A 22,658-nucleotide genomic window follows, 5' to 3' on the forward strand; every position below is an offset into this window, starting at 1 on the left:
AGGAAGCAGGTGGCTGAGCTTGGGTCATCGGTGTTTTGGGTGTGGTTCATACCCTGGGCCTTAAAAACTCAGTAGTTTTCAAAAGAACTGAAGACGCAAAAGAAGTCATTGGTCTGTGTCGTGCATCAGTAGTGCAAAGTACTCCCTCAGAAGCCGGTGCCTGCTCAGCGTCTCCGGACCCATCCAAGGTAGAGACATCCGCAAGATCCTTAGACGAAGAAGAGTCTCGCGGCATACTGGACTCCGAAAGGGTCTTGGTAGTGGCCTGCAAATCCACAGAAGCTGGCATCAGAGGCTGCGAAAGCACCTCACTGAGGACCGTAGAACTGGCGACTAGCTTAACGGAAGTGTCCTCGGCAGTTTTGGATGTGTGTGGTCTGTGTCTGTCTTTATCCTTACATTTTTTCGGAAGTTCGGTAGTCGGAAGGCTTACCGAAGCCATATCGGAATTTGAGGACTGAGAGCGAAAAGATCTACCTACAAGAAGGGCCCGACAATGTAGAGTTCTGGTGTTGAACAAAGCACAAAAGCGACAGCGGGGGACATCATGGTCTGGGCTTAAACAGGTGATGCAGTAAGACTGGAAGTCACGGTGTGGTATTTGCTTTCTACAGGCCAGAAAATTGTTAACTTTTTCTGACATCGGTTAGAGCAAGAAAAAGGGATCCCCAACAGGGTACTTAGCTTTAGAAGACTTCAACTTCAATTCGGAAACAGAACTCAAGTAGCGGCCAACCGACACTCATGCGATCTGCTTCTGCATCGGGCTCCTCAGCAAGAAAGACCGCTGTCTTTCAAGGAACCACCGGTTCCTTGAATTTATAAACTCTAACGCAATGGAACAACTGGTCACCACTCCCACAAGAGGGAACAACATATTGGACCTGGTCATCACCAACATGGGGACTCTATGTTACACACCAGAGATAAACCCCTCATTGGTAAGATCAGTCCATAAACAAATTTCCCTGGACATCCATATCCCGTCCCCACCCCCAGCCAAGGAAATCACTGTAAAGAATTTCTCAAAAGCCAACTTTGCACTTCTCAAGACTGAGGTGGAATCCTTCAAAGCCCCTGGGCCAAAGGATAATACAGCCCAATCCGCAGAATCCTTTACAAATGCATTCTATGAGCACCTGCAGGAATGCATGGATCATGCTATTCCAAATAAAACCAAGACTCACTCCTCCAAAAACATGAGATCGGTCTGGTGGACCCCGGCCATAAATAAGCTATACAACAGAAGGAGGAAGCTACTACATGACAGAGCAAAATCCCAAAAAAGGAAGGCATTACTGATCAGTATTAGCAAGAAACTTCGATCCCTCATAAAATCATCAAAGGCCAGCTTCGAAAGAAAAATTGCCCTAGACACTAAAGATAATCACAAGGCCTTCTTTAGTTATGTCAGGAACATGGGCGGAAACTCCCAGATATGCTCTGAATTGTTGCATAATGGTACAAAATATACGGAACTTACAGACATAGCCAACATCCTGGCAGACAGATTCAGCGCAAACTTCTCCCCCCCCCTCCCCCCCCAAAGGAGCAAATGCCTATCCCAACTGAATGTAACCTCCCTGACATCACAGATGCACAGGTGAAAGCTGCCCTCTCTAAAGCAAAAAACACAGCATCTACGGGACCGGACGGTGTCCCAGGCTGTGTCTTACATGAGCTCAAAGAAGAACCAAACCCTCACATTAAGTCACTGTTCAAACTCAGCCTTACTACAGGATATGTACCCAAAGAATGGCGTACAGCTACAGTGGTCCCACTCCACAAAGGTGGTGCCACAATGGACCCCGGAAACTATCGCCCCATAAGCCTGACTAGTCTGGTCTGTAAAGCTATGGAGCGTATTATCATGGAACTCATAAACAAAGACATTGGGAACCTCCAGACACTGGACCCTACCCAATTCGGCTTTAAGGGCAGATCTTGCCTCTTAAACCTAGTTGATTTCTTTGAAACGGTTACCAAAGCCATAGATGAGGGCAAGGTAGTCCACACAGCCTACCTGGACCTCGCAAAAGCCTTCGACACAATACTCCACTTGGGCATCATAAATAAGCTTAGCAGCTTAAATATCAACCCCTATATCACAAGATGGGTTGCAAACTGGCTCAGAGATAGAACCCACATGGTCAGAATCGCAGGTGCCATGTCCGAATCCAAACCAGTTACAAGTGGCGTCCCACAGGTCTCAGTTCTGGGACCTCTCTTGTTTGGTATATACTTCTCTGAGATTCAGGCTAACACAGGGGGATTATGGCTGACAAAGTTCGCAGATGACTGCAAACTGGGGGCCGTAATCGAATCTCCAGCTGACACAAGCATCCTCCAAAAGGGTCTCACAGAGACGGAGGCTTGGTGCCACAGCCACGGCCTCAAGCTAAATGCTAAAAAGTGCATAGTCATCCCCTTTGGGGAAAAACAAGGTGCCAACAAATTACCACATAAGGGGTAATCCATTAAGTACGGAAGTAGTAATTAGAGATTTGGGGACCAACGTAGACAGTAATCTCTCCTTTGATAATCACGTTGCCAAAGTGGTTAGAAAGACCTTCTATATAGCCCACCTTATCACGAAAGGGTTCGCATCTAGATCAAGAGAGGTCATTGTGCCCCTCTACTCGTCACTCATCAGGCCCATAATTGAATACAATGCCCCTTTTGGGATGTACCTTACCCGACACCTGCAGCAACTGGAGAGACCCCAAAAGTACCTCACCAAGAGGATCATGGGCTACAAACAGATGTCCTATGCAGCTCGACTAAAGAAACTCCAGCTCTACTCAGTTGCTTACCGCCTACTCAGAGGCGATCTATGCCTGACGTACAAAGCCATGTCAAACCCAGAATTAATGGACATGCTCCACCTCAAAAAATCCAAGTCCCTTAGAGCTACACACTCCAGGGACCTAAACCTCAGCACGAAAATAAATAGGACATGCTGGAGGGACAGATTAATTTCCCATAGGCTCCCCTCACTCTGGAATAGAATCCCAATTCATGTTAGACATAGCCTTGACGCGTGGATGGGAAATCGCAAATTCACCCCTGGGATCTCTTCTGTGTCCCTGCTAGACAGAGGCACAGTAAACTAATCTTAAAAGGGTACCTTCTGTGACCTACTTTACAGAGGCACAGTAGGCTAATCTAATAGGGAGGCGGAAGCCAAATACACTCTGGCTAGGCTTATAAATGTCCTAGGGCAGATAGCCTAGTATCTACTTATGAACCTATGTAATGGCATCGGCTGTCTGTATTTATACCTCTGACGACCTGACGTCAGTCCTGGAGTGACAGCAACCGACGCAGAAATACTACGCCTCTGGTATTCGGGCCAACTGAGGGCTACCCCTGGCAGGATAACCCAAATGGGATGACTGCAACAGTGAAACACGAAGAACATCAGACACTTGGAGGAAATATTTAGAAACTACTTCCATGCAACTAAATACTTTTAACACATTATGCACCACTCTCAAAACTTTCATTGGTAATGATAAAAAAAAAAAAAATGAAAATGTACAACTCCTGAAGAAACTATGAGACTGAAGAATGTTAATAGTAAAAATAAGTCGCAGCCATGAAGCAGTAAGATTTTGCTTTGGTTCAAAAGGATAGTGTGCAACATTCAAAATAGCGAGTCAGAAAAAATGCAGACTATACAATGGAATCCCTTTCCATCCTGCATCAGTACCTTGCCAGTCGAAAATCTGTACTAGGCTAATCAAAGTTAAGACACCCTTACTTTCACAAATTCTAACCAGGAAAAGTAAAGCAAAATGTTATGGTCTACTGTTATAGGTTCATAGGTAGGAACTAGGCTAGCTGCCCGAAGGCATTTATAAACCTAGCCAGAATGTGTTGGCTTTTGCTGCCCCCTTACATTAGTTCCCTGTGCCTCTGTCCAGCAGAGCCATTGAAGTGATCCCCGGGGTAAACTTTATTTCCCATCCACTTGTCAAGGTTTCTCTTGAAGAGTGTTAGCGAGGAGCTCTGCCTAATGTAGATTGGAATATTGTTCCAGAGCATGGGAAGTCTCTGGGGCAGGAATCTATCCCTCCAGCACGTCCTACTTATTGTTGCAGTGAAGTTTAGATCCCAAGAGCGTGTGGCTCGAGGGGATATGGTTTTCTTTAGGTGGAGCATGTCCATCAGTTCTCGGTTGGACATGGCCTTGTATGTCAGGCACAGATCATCCATGAGTATGTGGTATGCAACAGAGTACAGCTGGAGTTTCTTCAGTTGAGCTGCATAGGGCATCTGTTTGAGGCCAGTGATCCTCTTGGTGAGGTACTTCTGCAGTCTTTCCAGCCGTTGCAGGTGACTTGTAAGGTACATCCCAAATGGGGCGTTGTACTCTATGATGGATCTGATGAGTGATGCGTAGAGGCGAACGATAACCTCTTGATCTGGATGCAAACCCTTTTGTGATTAGTGGGCCACATAGAAAGATTTTCTAACCACTTTGGCAATGTGATTATCAAAGGAGAGATTACCATCTACTTGGGACCCCAGATCCCTTATTACGTCTTCTGTATTTATGGGGCTACCACCTATGTGGTAGTTTGCGGGTACTTTGTTTTTTCCAAAGGGGATGAGTTTGCACTTTTTGGCATTTAGCTTGAGACCATGGTTTTGAAACCAGGTATCTGTCTCAGAGAGACCCTTTTGGAGGATGTCTGTGTCAGCCAGGGAGTCAATTATAGTCCTTAGTTTGCAGTCGTCTGCAAAAATTGTCAGCCAAAGACCTCCTGTGCTTGCCTGTACCTCTAAGAAGTATATGCCGAACAGGAGGGGTCCTAGGACTGAGCCCTGGGGAATGCCACTTCTAACCGGTTTAGAGTCAGACCTAGCTCCCACAACTCTTACCATGTGGGTTTCATCTGTGAGCCAGTTGGCAACCCATCTCGTGACGTAGGGATTTATGTTCAGGCTGGTGAACTTGTCTATAAAACCAGAATGGGGAATGGTGTCGAAGGCCTTAGTGAGGTCTAGGTAAGCTGTGTGGACCACCTTTCCCTCGTCTATAGCCTTGGTAACTGTCTCAAAGAAGTCCACCAGGTTTAGGAGGCACGGTCTGCCCTTAACAAAGCCAAACTGGGTAAGGCCCAGTGTTTGGAGGTTCTCAATGTCTCTTTTAATGAGATCCATGATGATGTGCTCCATAGCCTTGCAGACCAAGCTAATCAGGCTTATAGGGTGATAGTTCCTGGGGTTTGTTGTGGCTCCACCTTTGTGGAGCGGAATAACCATTGCTGTGCGCCACTCTATGGGCACGTAGCCTGTGGAGAGGCTGAGCTTGAACAGTGTGTTTAGGTGAAGGGTTCGTTCATCTTTGAGCTCGTGTAGGATGCAGCCTGGGACACCGGCCGGTCCCATTGATGCTGTGTTTTTGGCATTGGAGAGGGCTGTTTTAACCTGAGTGTCTGTGATTTCAGGGGCACTTCATTCTTCTGGTATGGTTATGGGCCCTTTTGGGGGAGAAGTTTGCACTGAACCCGTCTGCAAGGACGTTGGCGATATCGGTCACTTCAGTGTATTTTGTGCCATTCTGCACTAACTCAGAGCAGATCTGAGAATTGCCACTTAGATTCTTGACATTGCTAAAGAATGCCTTGTGGCTATCTTTGGAGTCCTTGGTAATTTTCCTTTCGAAGTTAGCCTTGGATGATTTTATGAGGGATCGTAGTTTCTTGCTGATACTGATCAGGGATGTCTTACCTTCTTGGGATTTTACTCTTTTCTGTACTAGTTTCCTCCTCCTGCTGTATAGCTTGTTTATGGCAGGGGTCCACCAGACTGGTTTCCTTTTCTTGGAGGAGTGAGTCTTGGTTTTGCTTGGGATAGCACGATTCATGCATTCTTGTAGGTGCCCGCAGAGTGCATTAGCAAAGTCCTTTAGCATGGGGGCTTTGAATCTTTCCACTTTGGTCTTAAATAACGTGACGTTTGTTTTTGAAAAGTTTTTCACGGTGGTTTCTTTGACCGGGGGTGGGGGGGAATGTGGATATCCAGAGTGATTAGTTTATGGTCATATCTAACCAGCAAGGGGTTGACCTCAGATGTAGAACACTGGTCGCCCATGTTGGTGATGACCAGGTCCAATATGTTGTCACCTCTGGTGGGGGTGTTGACCAGCTGATCCAGGGCATTTAAGTTTATAAATTCTAGGAAATGTTGGGCAAGGGAGTTAGTACTTGAGTAGTTCTCCCAGTTAATGTTTTTGTAATTGAAATCACCCAATATCAGGATGTTTGGTAGGACCTTTATGTTTCCCAGTGTTTCCAGAAATGCGGAATGGGGGTCCTGGGACATGGTGGGTGATCTGTAGCAAGCTACAATTTGAATTGCAGCTTTGTCTGTTGTTAGTTGCACGTGGATGATGTCTGAAGCATAGTGCTGTGCCACCAAGCTGGAGGTGTGGGTATCCTTGATGAATATGGATACGCGCCCCCCACCTTTTGTATTTCGATCCGGGTTTTGTGGCCAAAATGTATGGTATGAGTTGTACCCTGATAGTGCTTGGGTGCTATCTGGAGTCTTAAACCAGGTTTCTGTTACTGCACGTATATCGATTTTCTCCATACTGAGGAGTGACTCGAGTGCGTGCATTTTGAGGTTTAGACTTCTGGCACTGAGTAGCACAACCCTCAGTTTTTGTTACTTGTGCTACTTACAGCGGTGGGTTTAGTCTTTTGAGCCTTATGATGACTATCCCCTCAAAGATCATCAAATAAAATTCCACGTACAAGGAGTACTACATTAGCAGGACCTAAGTGAATGTACTGCTACATTTTTCATAACCAACTACTTTTACAGTTCTTGAAGAATAAAACAAAAAAACCTAAGCATAATAGTAAGAGAATAATTGCAGACTTTCCTAGTTATCACCCATTACTCACCTTAGACAATATGACAAGTTAAAGGGAAAAAATTATTGAACCGCTCCTATAGTGGTACTTAGAAAACGATAAGCTATGCTAGCTAGTTTCAATACAGATATGAAAGGGCTGTGACGGTCAGTTTCAATACAGATGTGAAATGATCACAACTTTCCGGAAAAAGTCCCTTAATTGACTATAATTGATGTTTGAGGCACAAGGCATCTTACCATGCAAATCTCTTCAATAATTTTACTGGCAATAATAAAGTTGAATGTAAGTGAACACGTAATGCACAGATAACTGAATAGTTTCAAAAGGTTATGAAGGGAGCACAGAAAACCAGAAGGAATGATTACAACAATAAATATGGGAGCACCATATTAGTCTATTTTAGGTCCTGTGTTTTTATCTAGACACACGACTCCTGTTGCTTCTAGAAATATTGTGGCAGACTAAATTTGAGAAGGACTTAAAACTGCAACAAAACACAACAAATGACAAAATGCTAATGTGATCTACAACAAATGATTAAGTATCAGAAAGGTGGAGAGATGCAAGTGTCATTACTAAAATGGCAGCAAAAAGGAGTACAAATTGGAAAAAGAAGGCTGAAAATCATCAGAAATTTGAAAATCATGTTATAACAAATTCCAAAGATGACAAAAAGTTGGGGACATATTTCAAGTAGGCTACAAGCAGTTTTGCTGCTGGTCTTTAACTTCATTTTTCTACTCTGGTCGTAAACCCACAGTATTTATCTGGTACTCTGACACATGAAGATGAATTTTAAAAGGGTATAGAAAAATACATACTCAAGCATAATTGTGGAAATATGGACTGTAAACTACTAGGCACAAGGAAATTCACTGCACTGTTAAATAAAAGACAGTCTCTATTCAGCCTTCAAAGAGCAACAAGGATAAGCTCCGGAGATCTGCTCTTGACCCTTTCAGTGGCCCATACTTATTCTAAATGTTAAATGCCATGGACAGCAGAATCAGCAAATTCATGAACATTTTCATTCAATTCAAATCAGAGGAAGGAGGAACATACAAAAGATGAAACAGTCTGCAGATAAAACTAGTGTAAGAATGGAACATCTCCCTAGACAGGTTGAAAAAAAATTACATTAAATACATTCATGGCATCAGGTACATCAAGTAAGGTAACCTGGCAGACTTCACAAAATGCTGCTTTTCTGTCTGTAAATAATGAATATCACGTTTTTATCTACCTAGTTTAACCCAATGTCCTTTCTTTGCTTCTGGCAAGTTACTACTTTACTCATGGCGTGATTTGGATCCTATATCATTTAACACCTTTACTAGTTTTGAGATAGATCATCAAAACAACTTGATAATATAAAGGCAGAGGACACCTACCAGGTTCAAAGGGCAAGAGTATTCTAAAATAATCATGAAAACGATAAAGTAAAATATACTTTCAAGACACAGCACACATTATATCTTGACCACAAAGTCAATGATGTCCCACTCACTAAACTGGACATTAGAAAAAAAACTACCACCAGAAAATGTTAATCAATGCAAAGTAATTTTAGTACAAAGGTTCCCCATGAGGATATAAAATGTGGTTTGCCATTAAGCAATACTTCTGAATGCATTAAACACTTAAACATCAATGTCACCTCTTTTATGTAAACATTAAAAAAGGATGATTACTGGCCTTTTAACGGAGGAGGGCAGACAGGATACTGGTCTTCCACAAGCATTACATATAAATAATTTATGATTTTGCATAACTTACTGGCAGCACTTGGCCTAAGTCCTAGTTTTTCAACCACACATTGTTAATTAGTAACTATGCATCATGTATATTAAGGAAATTAGGTTCAACTTACATTGATATAGGAAGCATTAATGTAGTCAGAGTCTGGAACTCCCTCCACTGGTGTGAGATGAACTCTTGAGTGGTCATCTGTCGGAAAGACAATCTTTAAATATTGGTATGCACACTTGACCTCACTCCTCCTGCTCCCAATTCCACCTAGTTATCACAGTCCTTTATCTCCATGTTAAACATTTTTAATACATTATAAAAATTTCTTGTCAAAGCAAACATCAATAAACATTAGTTTTATTTTTTAATGAAGACCTCATGCCTTTAATAATTTACATTACTGAAAAAATACGTACAACAAAAATGTTTGTATACAACTTCATGTACATGTCTGTGTACATATGTTACAAATGTATACAAATACACACACAGATTTTATATTACATACTCATACAACACGCACATTAATTCAAAGAGATACCAAAGGCAGGTTATATATAAAAACGGGTTCACTACTAAATATTGAAATTCCAGAATACCGAGACTCTGAATACAGACACCCAGAATCTCGAGATTACGGAATCTCAAAATTAAAAAAAACTACAACACAAAACCAACAGTAATAACATTTATGCCCACACCCTCTGCAACTTAAATATACCAAACTCTGAGATCACACTACAGTGGAGAGAATGGCAAACTTCCCATTCCGCACTGTACAGCAATCTCCATTCACTGTTTTCGAGATTCCGCAATCTCGAGATTCTGGGTGTCGGTATTCAGAGTCTCGGGATTGTGGAATTTCAATACTTAGTAGTAAACCCATAAAAACACAGGTATATTTCCGCAAGTCAAAAACAAAAGCCAAAATAATATCCCATTTGGCTTTGCAGACTTGAGCCAAAAGATGAGTACATTTACACACCTCCCCCATTCCCCAAGGATGCAGGCCTTTTTTAAAATAGAAGTCCACTGCTACAGATCACGCTCCTAGCTCTGAAAAAGTACTTCTATATAAGGGACCTTCTTTGCTGGGGACTTTCAAACTTGCGTTGAAAGCCAGAACTTTGCATAGATAGATTATTTACACAAGACTGCATATGAGCTTATTGATGGAGTATTATATGTTTTTAATATATATATTTTTATTTTATACATATTTGTATAATTGTATAGCTACATGATGTATTTAAGGATAGGTATACATTTTAAATAGTGAAAATATTTTGTTAAGTATGCAAATCTATCATATTCACTTTTTTGAAATGGCATATTTGTTGTATTTTAAGGATGGTGCCTCTAAGTACTCAACAAGCAATTAGCATCGATATGCACCTGGTGTATGGTACTGGTTAATTATACTGTCTGGAGAATCAACATGTGCAACTGTGAAAGTGTTTACATTTGGATTCCTTTAAAGACAGTTTTACTATCTGAATTTGCTGGCCATCGTTTTATTCTAGTTTATTTTATGTTCGCCTTGCTGGTTGTTTTGTGGAGCAGGATATTCATCTGTTGTGTTCTTGTGTTGCTGTACTGTGGACCATCACAAAAAGGTTCAGAACTGGTGTACAAGTAGTTTCTTTCTTTTACATTAAAAAACACCCTTGAATAAAAACTTTTTCTCACCTGGGAAGGAAGAACTGGTTCTATCATTCCCCGGGATAGCATGTGAAGGACAGGTGGAAATAAGAGAATCTGTTCCAGTGGACGAGGGATTATCCCCTGGAAAGGAATTTCCTCCCACTGCCATTTGTAACCCATTGCCAAAGAGAAAAATGGGGATTTGGACTTTCTAGAAGGGAAAAGGAACTGCCAAGATCAGATAAGGACAAAGTCTCTTAAAACAGTCATTCTGACTTGATGGAGTATCCTTGTTTTTTTCTTTTGGGGGGGGGGGGGTTAAAGTCTTTTTAGAACCTTTTTGCCATTTCTTCTTAAATCAAACTTTCAATGTTAAGTCACAAACCATCCAATAAGTGCCACGGCTCCTTTTTAACCTTGCTCTGTCGAAATAACCACAAAAACCGCAAGGTAAATCCAAATAAAATTCAGCAACAAATACCAAAAATAAGGAATCCTGGTGGAATAGGACACTAAAGAATAACTCCAAACTGATGCGAACTGAACAAGTGAATCAATATCCTTTATTCCAAAGAACAACAACGATACAAAATGGTAAATGCATTTAAATAACAAAAATCATTCCAATAAGGTTAAGCGCTTTCTCCCACTACAAACTCGTGGGCTTCATCAGAACCTTTTGAATAAAATAAAATCCTTTTAAAAGAAAAAAGGCGCCAAAAGGAAGAGGAAACTGATGTAATATCCTGTATAGCAAATACCACCCCCTGCCCTTATACATCAATCATTAGATTTAAAATTGGCGCCAACAGGAAGCTGAAAAATACATAATTTCCTGTGTTCTGCCATATGCAATACTCCACCCCAGGCCTCACTACACTTCCTAATACTTCAATATATACAAAATGTATCAATGTAGTTTGTGCAAAAAATTCATCAATAAAATTCATCACAATGACCATACTCAAGCATCCATATTCATGTTGATTTAAAATATTTTAAAATGAACACACTGTATGATAAAAAATAAATCTAAAATATATATACAATAATCCCATAATAAACTTGTAATAAACCATATCTCAAAAACCTAACAATCACTTCACCTATACAACCTAACAAATATATAAGTGTTATGTAACCAATGTATACTTGTACATAATACAATAATGTGAAATTAATATGCATATAAAAAAATCCACAATAAATGTACATGTGAAATAAGTTAAACAATTAATAAATAATAAACAATCATATACAATATTCTAAAATTCGTTTACAAGAAATAAAATCGTTGAGGCCAGGGTATGTGGTGGCATCTAATAAAAGTTGCCACCAGACCTCTTTAAAACTCAACACTGTTTTGTAATCTCCACCTATAGAATTAACAGTGATGGTTTCAAGAATAGCATTTATGGGTTTCATCAGTGGAAATTATATGCCGATATAAGGCATTTGTTGCATCTTTTTTGTGAAAACTATAAATATGGTCATAAATGCGTTGTTGAAAACAACGCTCTGTTTTGCCTACATAAAAGCATATGCACTCACTACATTTGGCAATATAAATCATCTTAGTCCTACAATTCCCATATTTGGGTTTAATAATTGTGTGAGTCTCATTTTGGATTATCAATTTTTTGTCTTCTAGGATATACTTACACTGGTTACAAGAACCACATTTATAGGTATGAATTAATTCACTTGATCTCCTATCCCTTTGCTTTTTCCTGGGAATCAATACATTTTTAATATTTTTACCCATTTTGTATGTGATTCTCGTTTTTCCCCCCATTATTTGTATCAATTTAGGATCCTGAGAAATCAGGTACCAAAATTTGTTTACAAGATAAATAACTTTGTCAACTACTGGGCTATATAATAATATTAAGGATCTGTGATGACCGTTAGACTGACTTCCATCTCCTTTATCATCTTTAATCATATGTCCGGATTCAAATCTCTTTCCCAATAAAGGACAGTATTTTCTGTCCCTTTCTTGAATGACATGATTACCTATAGTAGATATAATTTATTTCAGGATAACCTCTCTCAACAAATAATTGCGTAATAAACTCAACCTCACCCGCCAATACCTTCATGTCAGACGTCATACGTGCAGCTCTGATAACTTGTCCTTTAAAAATGTTGTTTCATATTTAAAGGATGACAGCTGCTGTATTCCAAATAATCATTAGTAAAAGTATTTTTCATATATATTTTTGATTGGAACGTTGAATCATGTTTATAAATATATGTATCCAAATATGCAATCCCCTCAGTATTATATGTATACATGAATTTCAGATATTCACTGGTGGTATTTAGATACTTTAAAAACTTGTCTAATTTTTCCACACTGTCATCCCATAAGATGTACATGTCATCCACAAACCTTGAATAATGTCTGACATTTTTGAAATATTCACATGGGAAAAGGGAGGTGAGTTCCCAATCAAGCATAACCAGGTTGGCAAAGATGGGTGCACAAGCAGCACCCATAGCTACCTCCCTGGTTTGCTTGAAGTACTCACCTTCAAAATAAATAAAATTGTGTTCTAACACTAAGGTCATCAACTCCATAATAAGACTTATCTGTTCCCAAGTAATATTGGCAAAGGATGTAATACTATTACAAAAAGCATCCAAACCAGCTTGTTTTGGTATGCTTGAAAAAAGATCAACAACGTCTACAGTAACAAAAAACAAATTATCCATGTTAATACTCATAGGAAACATTCCCAAAAATTCCCAAGAATCTTTTAACATATGGGGAATTTTACTATAGATATGTTTTAATGGACAATCTATATATTTTCCCATAGGGAATGTTTTAGATTTGCTACCAGATATGATTGGCCGGAAAGGGGGGTCCAAGGTATTCTTATGTATTTTGGGAATACCGATGATGGTTGCTAGTCTAGGATACTTCACTTGTAAAAAATTGCAAGTCTCCTTATTAATTCTACCATCTATATAAAATTCCTCTAAATAGGAATCAATACGTCGGTAAGCTATATTTATCTCATTAATAGAAATATTTGGTAATTCCGTGTGATATAAAATATCATATTTTGTGGTTATTTCGACAGTGCAATGTTATAAAAGAGCCGTGGCACTTATTGGATGGTTTGTGACAATGTTGTAAGTTGTTTTCATGATTTTCATTAAATCAATCTTTAGTTTACCTGCATTTTGTTGAGACTGTTTATTTTGTTTTCTTTTTTTGTCAAAATTGCATGAAGAGTTAATTTGGAAAACGCTACCCTGTATCAGCTTACCACTCTCATCACACTTTTTAACCACCGAAAAAGTACAGTTGTGTACCTACCATAAATGTAGATGTTAGAGTGTATTCACTGTTGTAGTCATTACACTAGGGTTATCCTGCTGGGAGGCTACCCGCAGTCGGCCTGAATTCCAAAGTCTTTGTCCGGCGTCGGCTGCTGTCGCCTCTTCCCTGACGTCAGTGTGCCAGGGGTATAAAAGATGCAGCCAACACCATTTTCTTAATTTTTCTTGCCCCAGATGTCAGGTGCCCCCAAAAGGGTAGGCTAAAAAACATTGCTTATAAAAGCATGCACTAAAATAAACAATAACTTCATCTACAAGCAAATACACCACATAGGTTGTATAGGATAGAGAAGTACAGAGAAGTCCCAGCAAAGAAAGGGGGATGGGGGATGGTGGGTGGGTAACCTGGACTGCAACAGTGAATACACTTGAACATCTACATTTATGGTAGGTACACAACTATACTATGTTCATAGTGTTTCACTGTTGCAGTCATTACACTTGGGTTGAATCCCAAAGCTGAGGTTGGGCGGCTGGGTCTAAATAGAATTAGGAGTGGCTATAAGGCCCTGCAAAACTGCAGTGCAAAACCTGCTCTGGATTTAGAATAAAGAGGCAAGTGGTAGTGCTTAGTAAAAGTGTGCACTGAAGTCCAAGTTGCAGCCTCCAAAATATCCTTGGTTGGTACTCCTCTGAGGAAGGCTGCTGATGTGGCTGCTGCCCTGGTAGAATGTGGTCTAATGCCCTTAGGCACTGATTTGCCATATTGTGAATAGTAAAAACGAATGCAGTCTCCTATCCATTTTGAAATAGTCTGCTTTCAGATAGCCTTTCCTTGTGATCCTGCAGCATATGCCACTAAAAGTTGCTCAGTCTTTCTGAAAGCCTTAGTTTTGTCCAAGTAGAAGCATAGCTGTCTGTGTATGTCCAAAGAATGCAGAAGTCTCTCCCCTTTATTCTGCGGGCTTGGGTAGAAAGTAGGCAAATGAATGGTTTGGTTAAGAGCCACACTGGACACTACTTTAGGCATAAATGTTGGGTTTGTCCTTAGAGAAACCCTGTCCAGATGGAAAATAATAAAAGGTTCCACAGCCATTAATGCCTGTAACTCTGAGACTCTTCTTGCTGAAGTTATTGCTAGGAGCAGAGCTGTTTTCCATAAGAATTTTATCTCAGCTGTATTGGCTAGCTCAAAAGGAGGCCATGTGAGTTTTTCCAAGACAAAACTGAGGTCCCATGCAGGTATTGGTGCTCTCCTTGGAGGTCTTATGTTTTTGGCCCCCCTGAGGAACTGCCTAATCAATGGATGTGAAAAAATAGGTGGGTCTGTATTGTAATGAGCTGAAATGGCAGAGGCATGGATCTTAATTGATGAGAAGGATAGGCCCTTTGTCCAGCATCTCAGTTAGATATTGTAAAATCTGAGGAATATTTGGAACAAGCGTGTCAATTCCTTGTGCCTGGTTCCAAGCACAGAATCTCTTCCATTTTTCTGCATAAGATTTTCTGGTGCTGGGCCTCCTGGCCTCCAAAATAACATCCATAACCACTTTAGAGAGAGGTGCATTCTGAATGGTTACAGTATCCGCCATGCAGCTAGATATAGAGTTCTGAGTTGGCTGTGCAGGATCTGATTGTTTTGTTGGGTCAGTAAATGAGGAATTTGAGGCAATGTCCAGGCTGGGCCTTGGGACAAGCTTCTTAGGATTGGGTACCAGTGTTGGCGTGGCCAATCCGGGGCAATCAGTATCATTTGTGGCTTCTGTTGTCTGACCTTTAGAAAGTACCTTGGGGAGGAGAGGCAGTGGAGGAAAGGCATATACTGTAAGGTTGTTCCAGCTGAATGACAAAGCATCCACTTTCCATGCTTCTTTGTGATAAGTCCTTGTGCAGAATCTCTGAAGTTGGCAGTTGTGAAGGGAGGCAAAAAGATCTATGTCTGGCCATCCCCATTTCCTTGTTATCATGCTGAAGATTTGTGGATCTAGTTTCCACTTGTGAGGGTCCATTAGGTTTCTGCTTAGTTCGTCTGCCAGAGCATTTGTTTTTCCTGGCAGGAATTGTGCTTGCAGGTATACTTGGTAAGTCAATGTTGTGTTCCACAAAATCATGGCTTGTCTGCAGAGGGGGTAGGAATTTGTGCCCCCCCTGCTTGTTTATGTACCACATGACTGTGGTGTTGTCCGTCTTTATCAGCAGCTGTCCTGGATGAAGTAGGTCCTTGAAGGCTGTCAGGGCATTTTGTACAGCTAGCATCTCTTTTTGATTGATGTGTAGATGCCTTTGGCTTGGGGGCCATGTGCCCTGAATACATTTTCCTGCCATGTGGGCCCTCCAGGCATAATCTGATGCATCTGTTGTTAGTGTTTGCCTGGCTGTGAGTAAAGTGAATGGCTGTCCCTTGTTGTGGTGAAAGGCCTGTGCCCACCATCGAAACTCCTGTTGCAGGCAGGGAATGAGTGAAATTAATGATTCCAGGCTATGGCAATGTTGAGTCCAAACACTTTTTAGGTACCATTGTAGTTTCCTCATATGCAGTCTTGCATATGGAATTAGCAGAATGCAGGAGGCCATGTAGCCCAGAGCCTGCAGAATTTTTCTTGCAGATAACTGGGTCTTTGTTGCCATGCTTTCGAAGTAAGAAGTCAGTTGCCTTTGTTTGTCTGGCGTGAGATAAGCCATCTGGGCAGTTGTATTTAAGCTTGCACCCAGGAATATTATCTCTTGAGAGGGTACTAGCTTTGATTTCTTTAAGTTTACTGTGTACCCTAGGCAAATAAGTAATCTTTTTACAAACGCCAGATGCTTTAGTAGAATGTCTTTGGTTTCTGCTTGAATAAGGCATCGTCCAAGTAGGGATATATTTGAATTCCTCTTTGTCTGCAAAATGCAATTACTGGTGCCAGGCATTTTGTGAAGACCCTGGGCGCAGTAGATAAGCCAAAGGGCAGTGCAGAGAATTGGTAGTGCATTGAGCCAGCTATGAATCTGAGGTATCTTCTGCAAGATTGTCTGATTGGGACATGCAGGTATGCCTCTTTGAGGTCCAAAGTAACAAAAAGTAACAAGCCAAGCCTTCTTGCCCAGCATGGGCAGAAGCTGCTGCAGAGTCAACATTTTGAATTTCGGAACGTCCAGAAAAGTATTTAGAATAGACAGGTCCAGAATTGGTCTCCATGCTTTGTCCTTTCTTGGTACTAAAAAAAGTCTTGAGTAAAATCCTTGTCCCTGCTCTTGTTGTGGCACTGGCTGAATAGCCCTCATGTCCATGAGAGATGAAACTTGGTTTTGTGCCTCTGCCCATTGATTGTGTGGCAGGTCTGGCATACCTTTTGCCTTTGGAAGAGTGTGAAAGTGGAACCTGTAGCCCTGAGAGACTATATTTAAGACCCATTTGTCCTGGGTGATTATGTGCCAATTTTGTGAAAAAAGTGCTAGCTTTCCCCCTAAGGGTGCTGCCAAAAGATAAATGCCTGGCATTGGCAGAGGGAAGTCATTGGGACTGTTTCCTATATGGCTGTGATTTGTCTTCTTTGCTTTTGGAGGTAGAAGCACCCCACTGTTCGGGCCTGTATGAGCCCTGGGGCTGTTGTCTGCCTCTAGTGCATCTGTATCTGCCTCTTTGTGGCCTGTCTGACACGGGAAATAACCAATTCTTAGAAGGCCAGTTCCTGCTAAATCTGGGTGGCTGTACTGTCTGCATAGATTTAGCTTTATCCTCCATTTTCTTCAACACCTCTTCTGCCTTAACACAAAACAAAGTATCATGCTGTAATGGAGCATCCAATAATTTTGCTTTAACATGATCAGGCAGAGTCTGTTCCTTTAACCAAGCATGCCTTCTAATGACAGAACCTGTTACAGCAGCCCTGCAAGAGGCCTCCAGTGAATCATAACCACATTGCAAAGTATGTTTTCCCACTTGTTCAGCTGCATGCAATAAGTCCTGCAATTCCTTGTTCTCAGAACATTCAGAATTTGTCATCATTTTCTGTTTTAACAGAGACATTAAGTATTGCTGATATTTAAGCACATGAAACTGACAATTTAAAGCCCTTACAGCCAAGAAGTGTAAACTTTTTCCCCCCATCTGTCCAGTGCCCTAGAATCTCTATCTGAGGGGACGGGCGTTTTTGCAGTAGCAGCCTTGAACCCTTCGGGACCCTGAGAAATAGTTTCTGGGTCAGCAGCAAGGTTTTTATATAGAAATTTATGAGAATCTGGAACCCTGTAGTATCTGTCTGGCTTAACAGGTGCAGGAGGTAGAGAGTCAGGAGACAGGCCGGACTCTGAAAATACATCATCTACAATGTCTAGAACAGGAGGAATAGCAAGAGGTCTGTGCTGAGGTAGTAAAACAAAGTCTCTGAGCCTTTTCTTAGAATCTGAATAATCTTGGCTCTCCCAGTGGAAATGCTCCCTCATGGTATGCAGGGTTTCCCCAAATGAGTAATCCTCAGGAGGAGAAGCTGAAGGAATAGATTCTTCAGCATCAAAATCCTCATAGGGAGGAATAGAGTATCCCTGTTCTGAAGAGGAGTCAGAGGAAATGGAAACCTGATCAGAGGAATCATATTCAGTGTCTTGCCTACACCTCTTATCAGGAGGGGGATGGGAACCCCTGATCAAAGTAATTAGGTCTTTGGCCATTTTGAGCATCTGTTTCTTAGGCATGGAAGTCTGTCCTGGAGAATGCTGTACTTGTTTCCTTGTCTTTAAAACTGTTTTAGTCTTTGATGCTAAAGTTGGCTTGATATAAAGCTGTGTAGGTCTGAAAACACCCTCAGAAGCCGATGCCTGCTCAGCGGCTCCGGACCCATCTGAGGGATTCGTTTCCGAAGGCCCAATACCTTGAGTATCCACAGGCCTAGTTGTCTCCACGTGGGAGTCGGAGGTGGCCTGTGGCTCTGAGGTAGCGGGTGTCAGGGGCTGTGAAAGCGCCTCACTGAGAACAGGCGAACTGGCGACTGGCCTAGAAGAGGCTTTGTCGTCAGTTTTGGACCTTGGATGCCTGTCCTTTTCTTTTTCCTTGCGCTTTTTATTAACTCCGGTCGTTGGCTGTTCCGACGGCATTATGTAGTTAAACCTTCGGCCAAAGTAATGAAAAACAAAATCGTGCCGATGCTTTATAGTGCGTTGGTTAAATCTAGCACAAAACCAACAACTAGCAATGTCGTGGTCAGGGCCTAGGCAAGGAATACAGTAAGAATGAAAATCCTTATGAGGTATTTGCTTCCCACAAGAAATACAATTGTTAACTTTTTCTGACATCAGTCTGGAGCAAGAAAAAAGTTTCCCCAATGGGGTACTTAGCTTTATAGAAGACTTCGGATCTGAAATTCAATTTCGAAAATCTCAGGAGTTGGCCGACCGGCACTTGCGAACTGCTTTTGCTTCGGGCACCGCACGGCAAGAAAGACTGAAGAAAATGGTGTCAGCTGCATCTTTTATACCCCTGGCGCACTGACGTCAGGGAAGAGGCGACAGCAACCGACGCCAGACCAAGACTTTGGAATTCAAGCCGACTGCGGGTATCCTGCCAGCATGATAACCCTAGAGTAATGACTGCAACAGTGAAACACGATGAACATCTAAATCTGTATCCAAAGGAGAATTTAAAATCTCATTTTTATCATCATCTGGCAGGTTCTGAGAACACAGACAGGCAAACCTCAACACAGTACCAATAGCCAAAGCCCGTTGTAGTATCAACTGAATCACACACACACTATAAACAATGAGTAGTGACTTGTACAATAGAAGGCATTTATTTAAAGCAGATAATTCCTCACCAGGAGAAACTGCAGACAAAACATTCCTCACACTTTCCTAATTAGTTAGAACAGACCTTAAACATACGAGTCTGACAGTTTAAAATTCTGAAAATCAAGGTTGCAGAGTTTATGTTTTTGCACGCAGAACAACGTTCAGGAGGAAAAGCGAGGTTTAAGGGAAAGCAAGAAATGAGTAATCTATGCAATGTTGGAATAAATTATTTTTGTTAAAAAGAAAAATATAGGCAATGTATAATGAATATGAATGAAAAATTATAGGGTTTGTTTTTTATGAACGTATGTGTGCCTATGTCTTAAGTGATAATTTAAGAGGTATTAAAAAAACAAGACTGCAGTGCATTATACACAATGCATAGGTTTGGCATACACTATGATTTATTTACAATATTTGTATTGTAAGACAAGTCAAATATGACTAGTTGTGCTAGCCTATAGCAACAGGAGTGTCCAAAAGTTCTTATGTACTCTTCCCTTGTTACCAGACAAGTAACATTATGATGTTTCAGCTGTTCCTAGCAAGTTGACATTTTCTTCTTTATGCCCTTGTTCTTTTTATGTTCTAGCAAACCTGTCAGTAGACACTGCTTCTGCTAAAAACTGCACTGCAGTTGTGCTCCTTGACATAACAGAATTCATAGTCACATGCTCAAAGACTTCTTGAGTACTTTACAAAATTATCCCATGTCAGCCTGACCTGTAACAGCAGTTAAAAAAATAGAAAATCCATTTCAAACAGATGCATGTCATATTGCACATAAAAATAATATGCACTATTCAGATCAGTCTCAATGTTTGTTGTGCTTTAGTCTCCAAACTCACTAAATGCTGCTAGCTATACTCGTCTATCCAGGAGTTTCAACTGCTATCCCCAATTTCATAATTGTGTTGCCACACAGGCCAAACGGAATCATATTACGCCAAGACAAATTTACAACTTTCCTCTGTCTTCCCATCCAAATGTTTGGTGAAGCAGTAAGAGATGTTCAACCAGTACACATTATTAGTCAAAAAAAAAAATGTTACAGTTCATGGAAAAGTATTTGCATTAACTACCTTTTAACATTTAAAAAGTAGCAACAAAGTCCGATACACACTGGAAGCACACGAAGAAATGCTGCAGTAAAGTAGTCCAAAATGTTTATTCAAACAGATAAGCGCTTTCACAATAGACCGTCGCTTCATCAGATCTAATTAAAACAAACACACACCCTTACTTTAAAACAACTGCATCCAATTACTGAATCCAGGAAGTGTGTCATAGAAACATATCACATAAACAACGAAGCATAAAAATATATAAAAATATAAATAAAGCCATACATATCAACTAAATAGACAATAATGATAACATACTTAAATATAATAAATAATAAAATAATATAATCTACCACCTTAGTTTGCGCATTTTAAGTGCTGGTCTAAGGTGTATGAATTCATTAAGCCCACTTCCTTTAGTAGCATCTAACCTAATGATCCATTGTGTTTCAAAAGATTCAGTTTTATTCATAATATCACCTAACCAGTAACTAAGAATCTAAAGGTATGCTCTGAGCCCTTTGCCATAACATGTTTCGCTACTGCATTGCATTTATATGAAATATTAATAGAATACAAGTGTTCTCTGATCCTTTCTTTAAACTTCCTGTTGGTTTTACCAACGTAGAAGCAGGAACACAAATTACAGATGGCAAGGTACACTATATCTTGAGTATTGCAAGTAGCAGCACTCAAAGTAAAACCAGTGTCAGGATTCACAAATCTACTGCAGAATCAATATATCCACAGTATCTACAATTACCACAAGGTAAATGCTCGGGGAGTGGACAGCTGTCTTAACATTCATCCGATGTTGTTGGGTTGTATAACACAGTAGTCTCTTCCGATTAGGTTTATTTTTATAAATAAAGGCTGGATATGTACCCACAATCCCTCTTATCTCATCATCTGTCATGAACACTGACCAGTTTCTCTTAATAATATTAGTAATCTCTTTGCTATCGCTAGTGAACTGTAGGGAACATGGTATAGCAGCCTTCTTGGGACCAAAGATAGTATTAGTAACAGTCTGCTGAAATGCACAACAATCGAACCATCAAGAAAATGTGGCAGCATGCCACAAGTCCAAAGTGTTTAACATATCAGACAGGACTTTATCAGAATATGAGACCTCCATGCTGGAGAGAGGCTTGTCCTTTATTCTAGCTGTACGAGGTGATTTAGCTAATACAGTGACTGACCTACGGATATTCGGGAGAAATGTTATGTTGAAACTTATGTTTGGTCATGATAATACCAATGTTAATATTTAAAAAAAACTTTTATATTTGTACCTACAAATCATCCAGTACTTGAAACTTTTCTAAGGTTTTGTGAAAATGAATTTGCTCCTATGTATAATCACGACTATAGATTGCATACATTTAATAATTTGAGTACACATGAAAGGTATGCTTTGGACCATTTGCGGAACGATATTTCCATAGCCATATGCCCAGCTGATAAAGGAGGGTCGGTAGTGGTTATGAACAGTACCTTTTACAATAATTCTACTACTGACATGTTAAATGATCAGTCTGTTTATACCAAAATCAATTTGAATGATGTACAGAATGTTATTAATAAGGTGCAAGACAGTATTGAAGTGTGTTTTTCTTGTGGTTGTATTTCTAAAGAACTATGTGATTATTTTACTGTAGATAAACCTACAGTACCGTGTTTCATGGGCTACCCAAGGTACACAAAAATCTTGATACACCACCCTTTAGACCTATAGTAGCAGGAGGTAACTGGATGACTGAACCCTGTTCCATATACATTGAGAAGAAATTGAGACCCATTTTAGATACGTCAGAAGTTATACTGAAGGACTCTAAACAGTTCCTACAGGTGTTATATCAACATGTTAATGGAAGTAACAACCTTGATGGATGCCTTTTGGTTACTCTTGACATTGCATCCTTATTTAAGGTTATTTTGAATGACATTGGTATTGAGTGGCTGAGTTGCTATCTCAACAAGGATGGGACATTTGATATTAATACTATTGAGTTGTTTGGATATCTTCTGGAGATTATATTAGAGAACAAAGTCTTCCTCTTTAACCTCAACTACTACCTGCAGCGTACAGGTGTAGCTATGGGTAACCTCCTACGCCAACACCTATGCCAACATGGTGTTGGCTGAATGGGAGCATAGATTTGTATTGAATGTTCATGAATACACTCAATACATTAATATATATGTAAGGTTTGTGGATGACGTTTTTATTTTATGAACAGGCAGC

General features: G+C 40.5%; 1 protein-coding gene across 1 annotated transcript in view; it reads right to left on the reverse strand.

Moving 5' to 3' along the window:
* PTPRA (protein tyrosine phosphatase receptor type A) overlaps nucleotides 1-22,658 on the reverse strand; it is a gene marked incomplete in the record, with an annotated part of 4,245,980 nt that overhangs the window by 1,453,797 nt on the left and 2,769,525 nt on the right. Inside the window, 1 exon segment of the mRNA XM_044064105.1 lies at nucleotides 8,764-8,840. Within this exon segment, the coding sequence (XP_043920040.1) occupies nucleotides 8,764-8,840 (77 nt within the window).

This window comes from Protopterus annectens, chromosome 2.part2, assembly GCF_019279795.1.
Source record: "Protopterus annectens isolate FY-2018-M chromosome 2.part2, PAN1.0, whole genome shotgun sequence".
Classification (NCBI taxonomy): Eukaryota; Metazoa; Chordata; order Ceratodontiformes; family Protopteridae; genus Protopterus; species Protopterus annectens.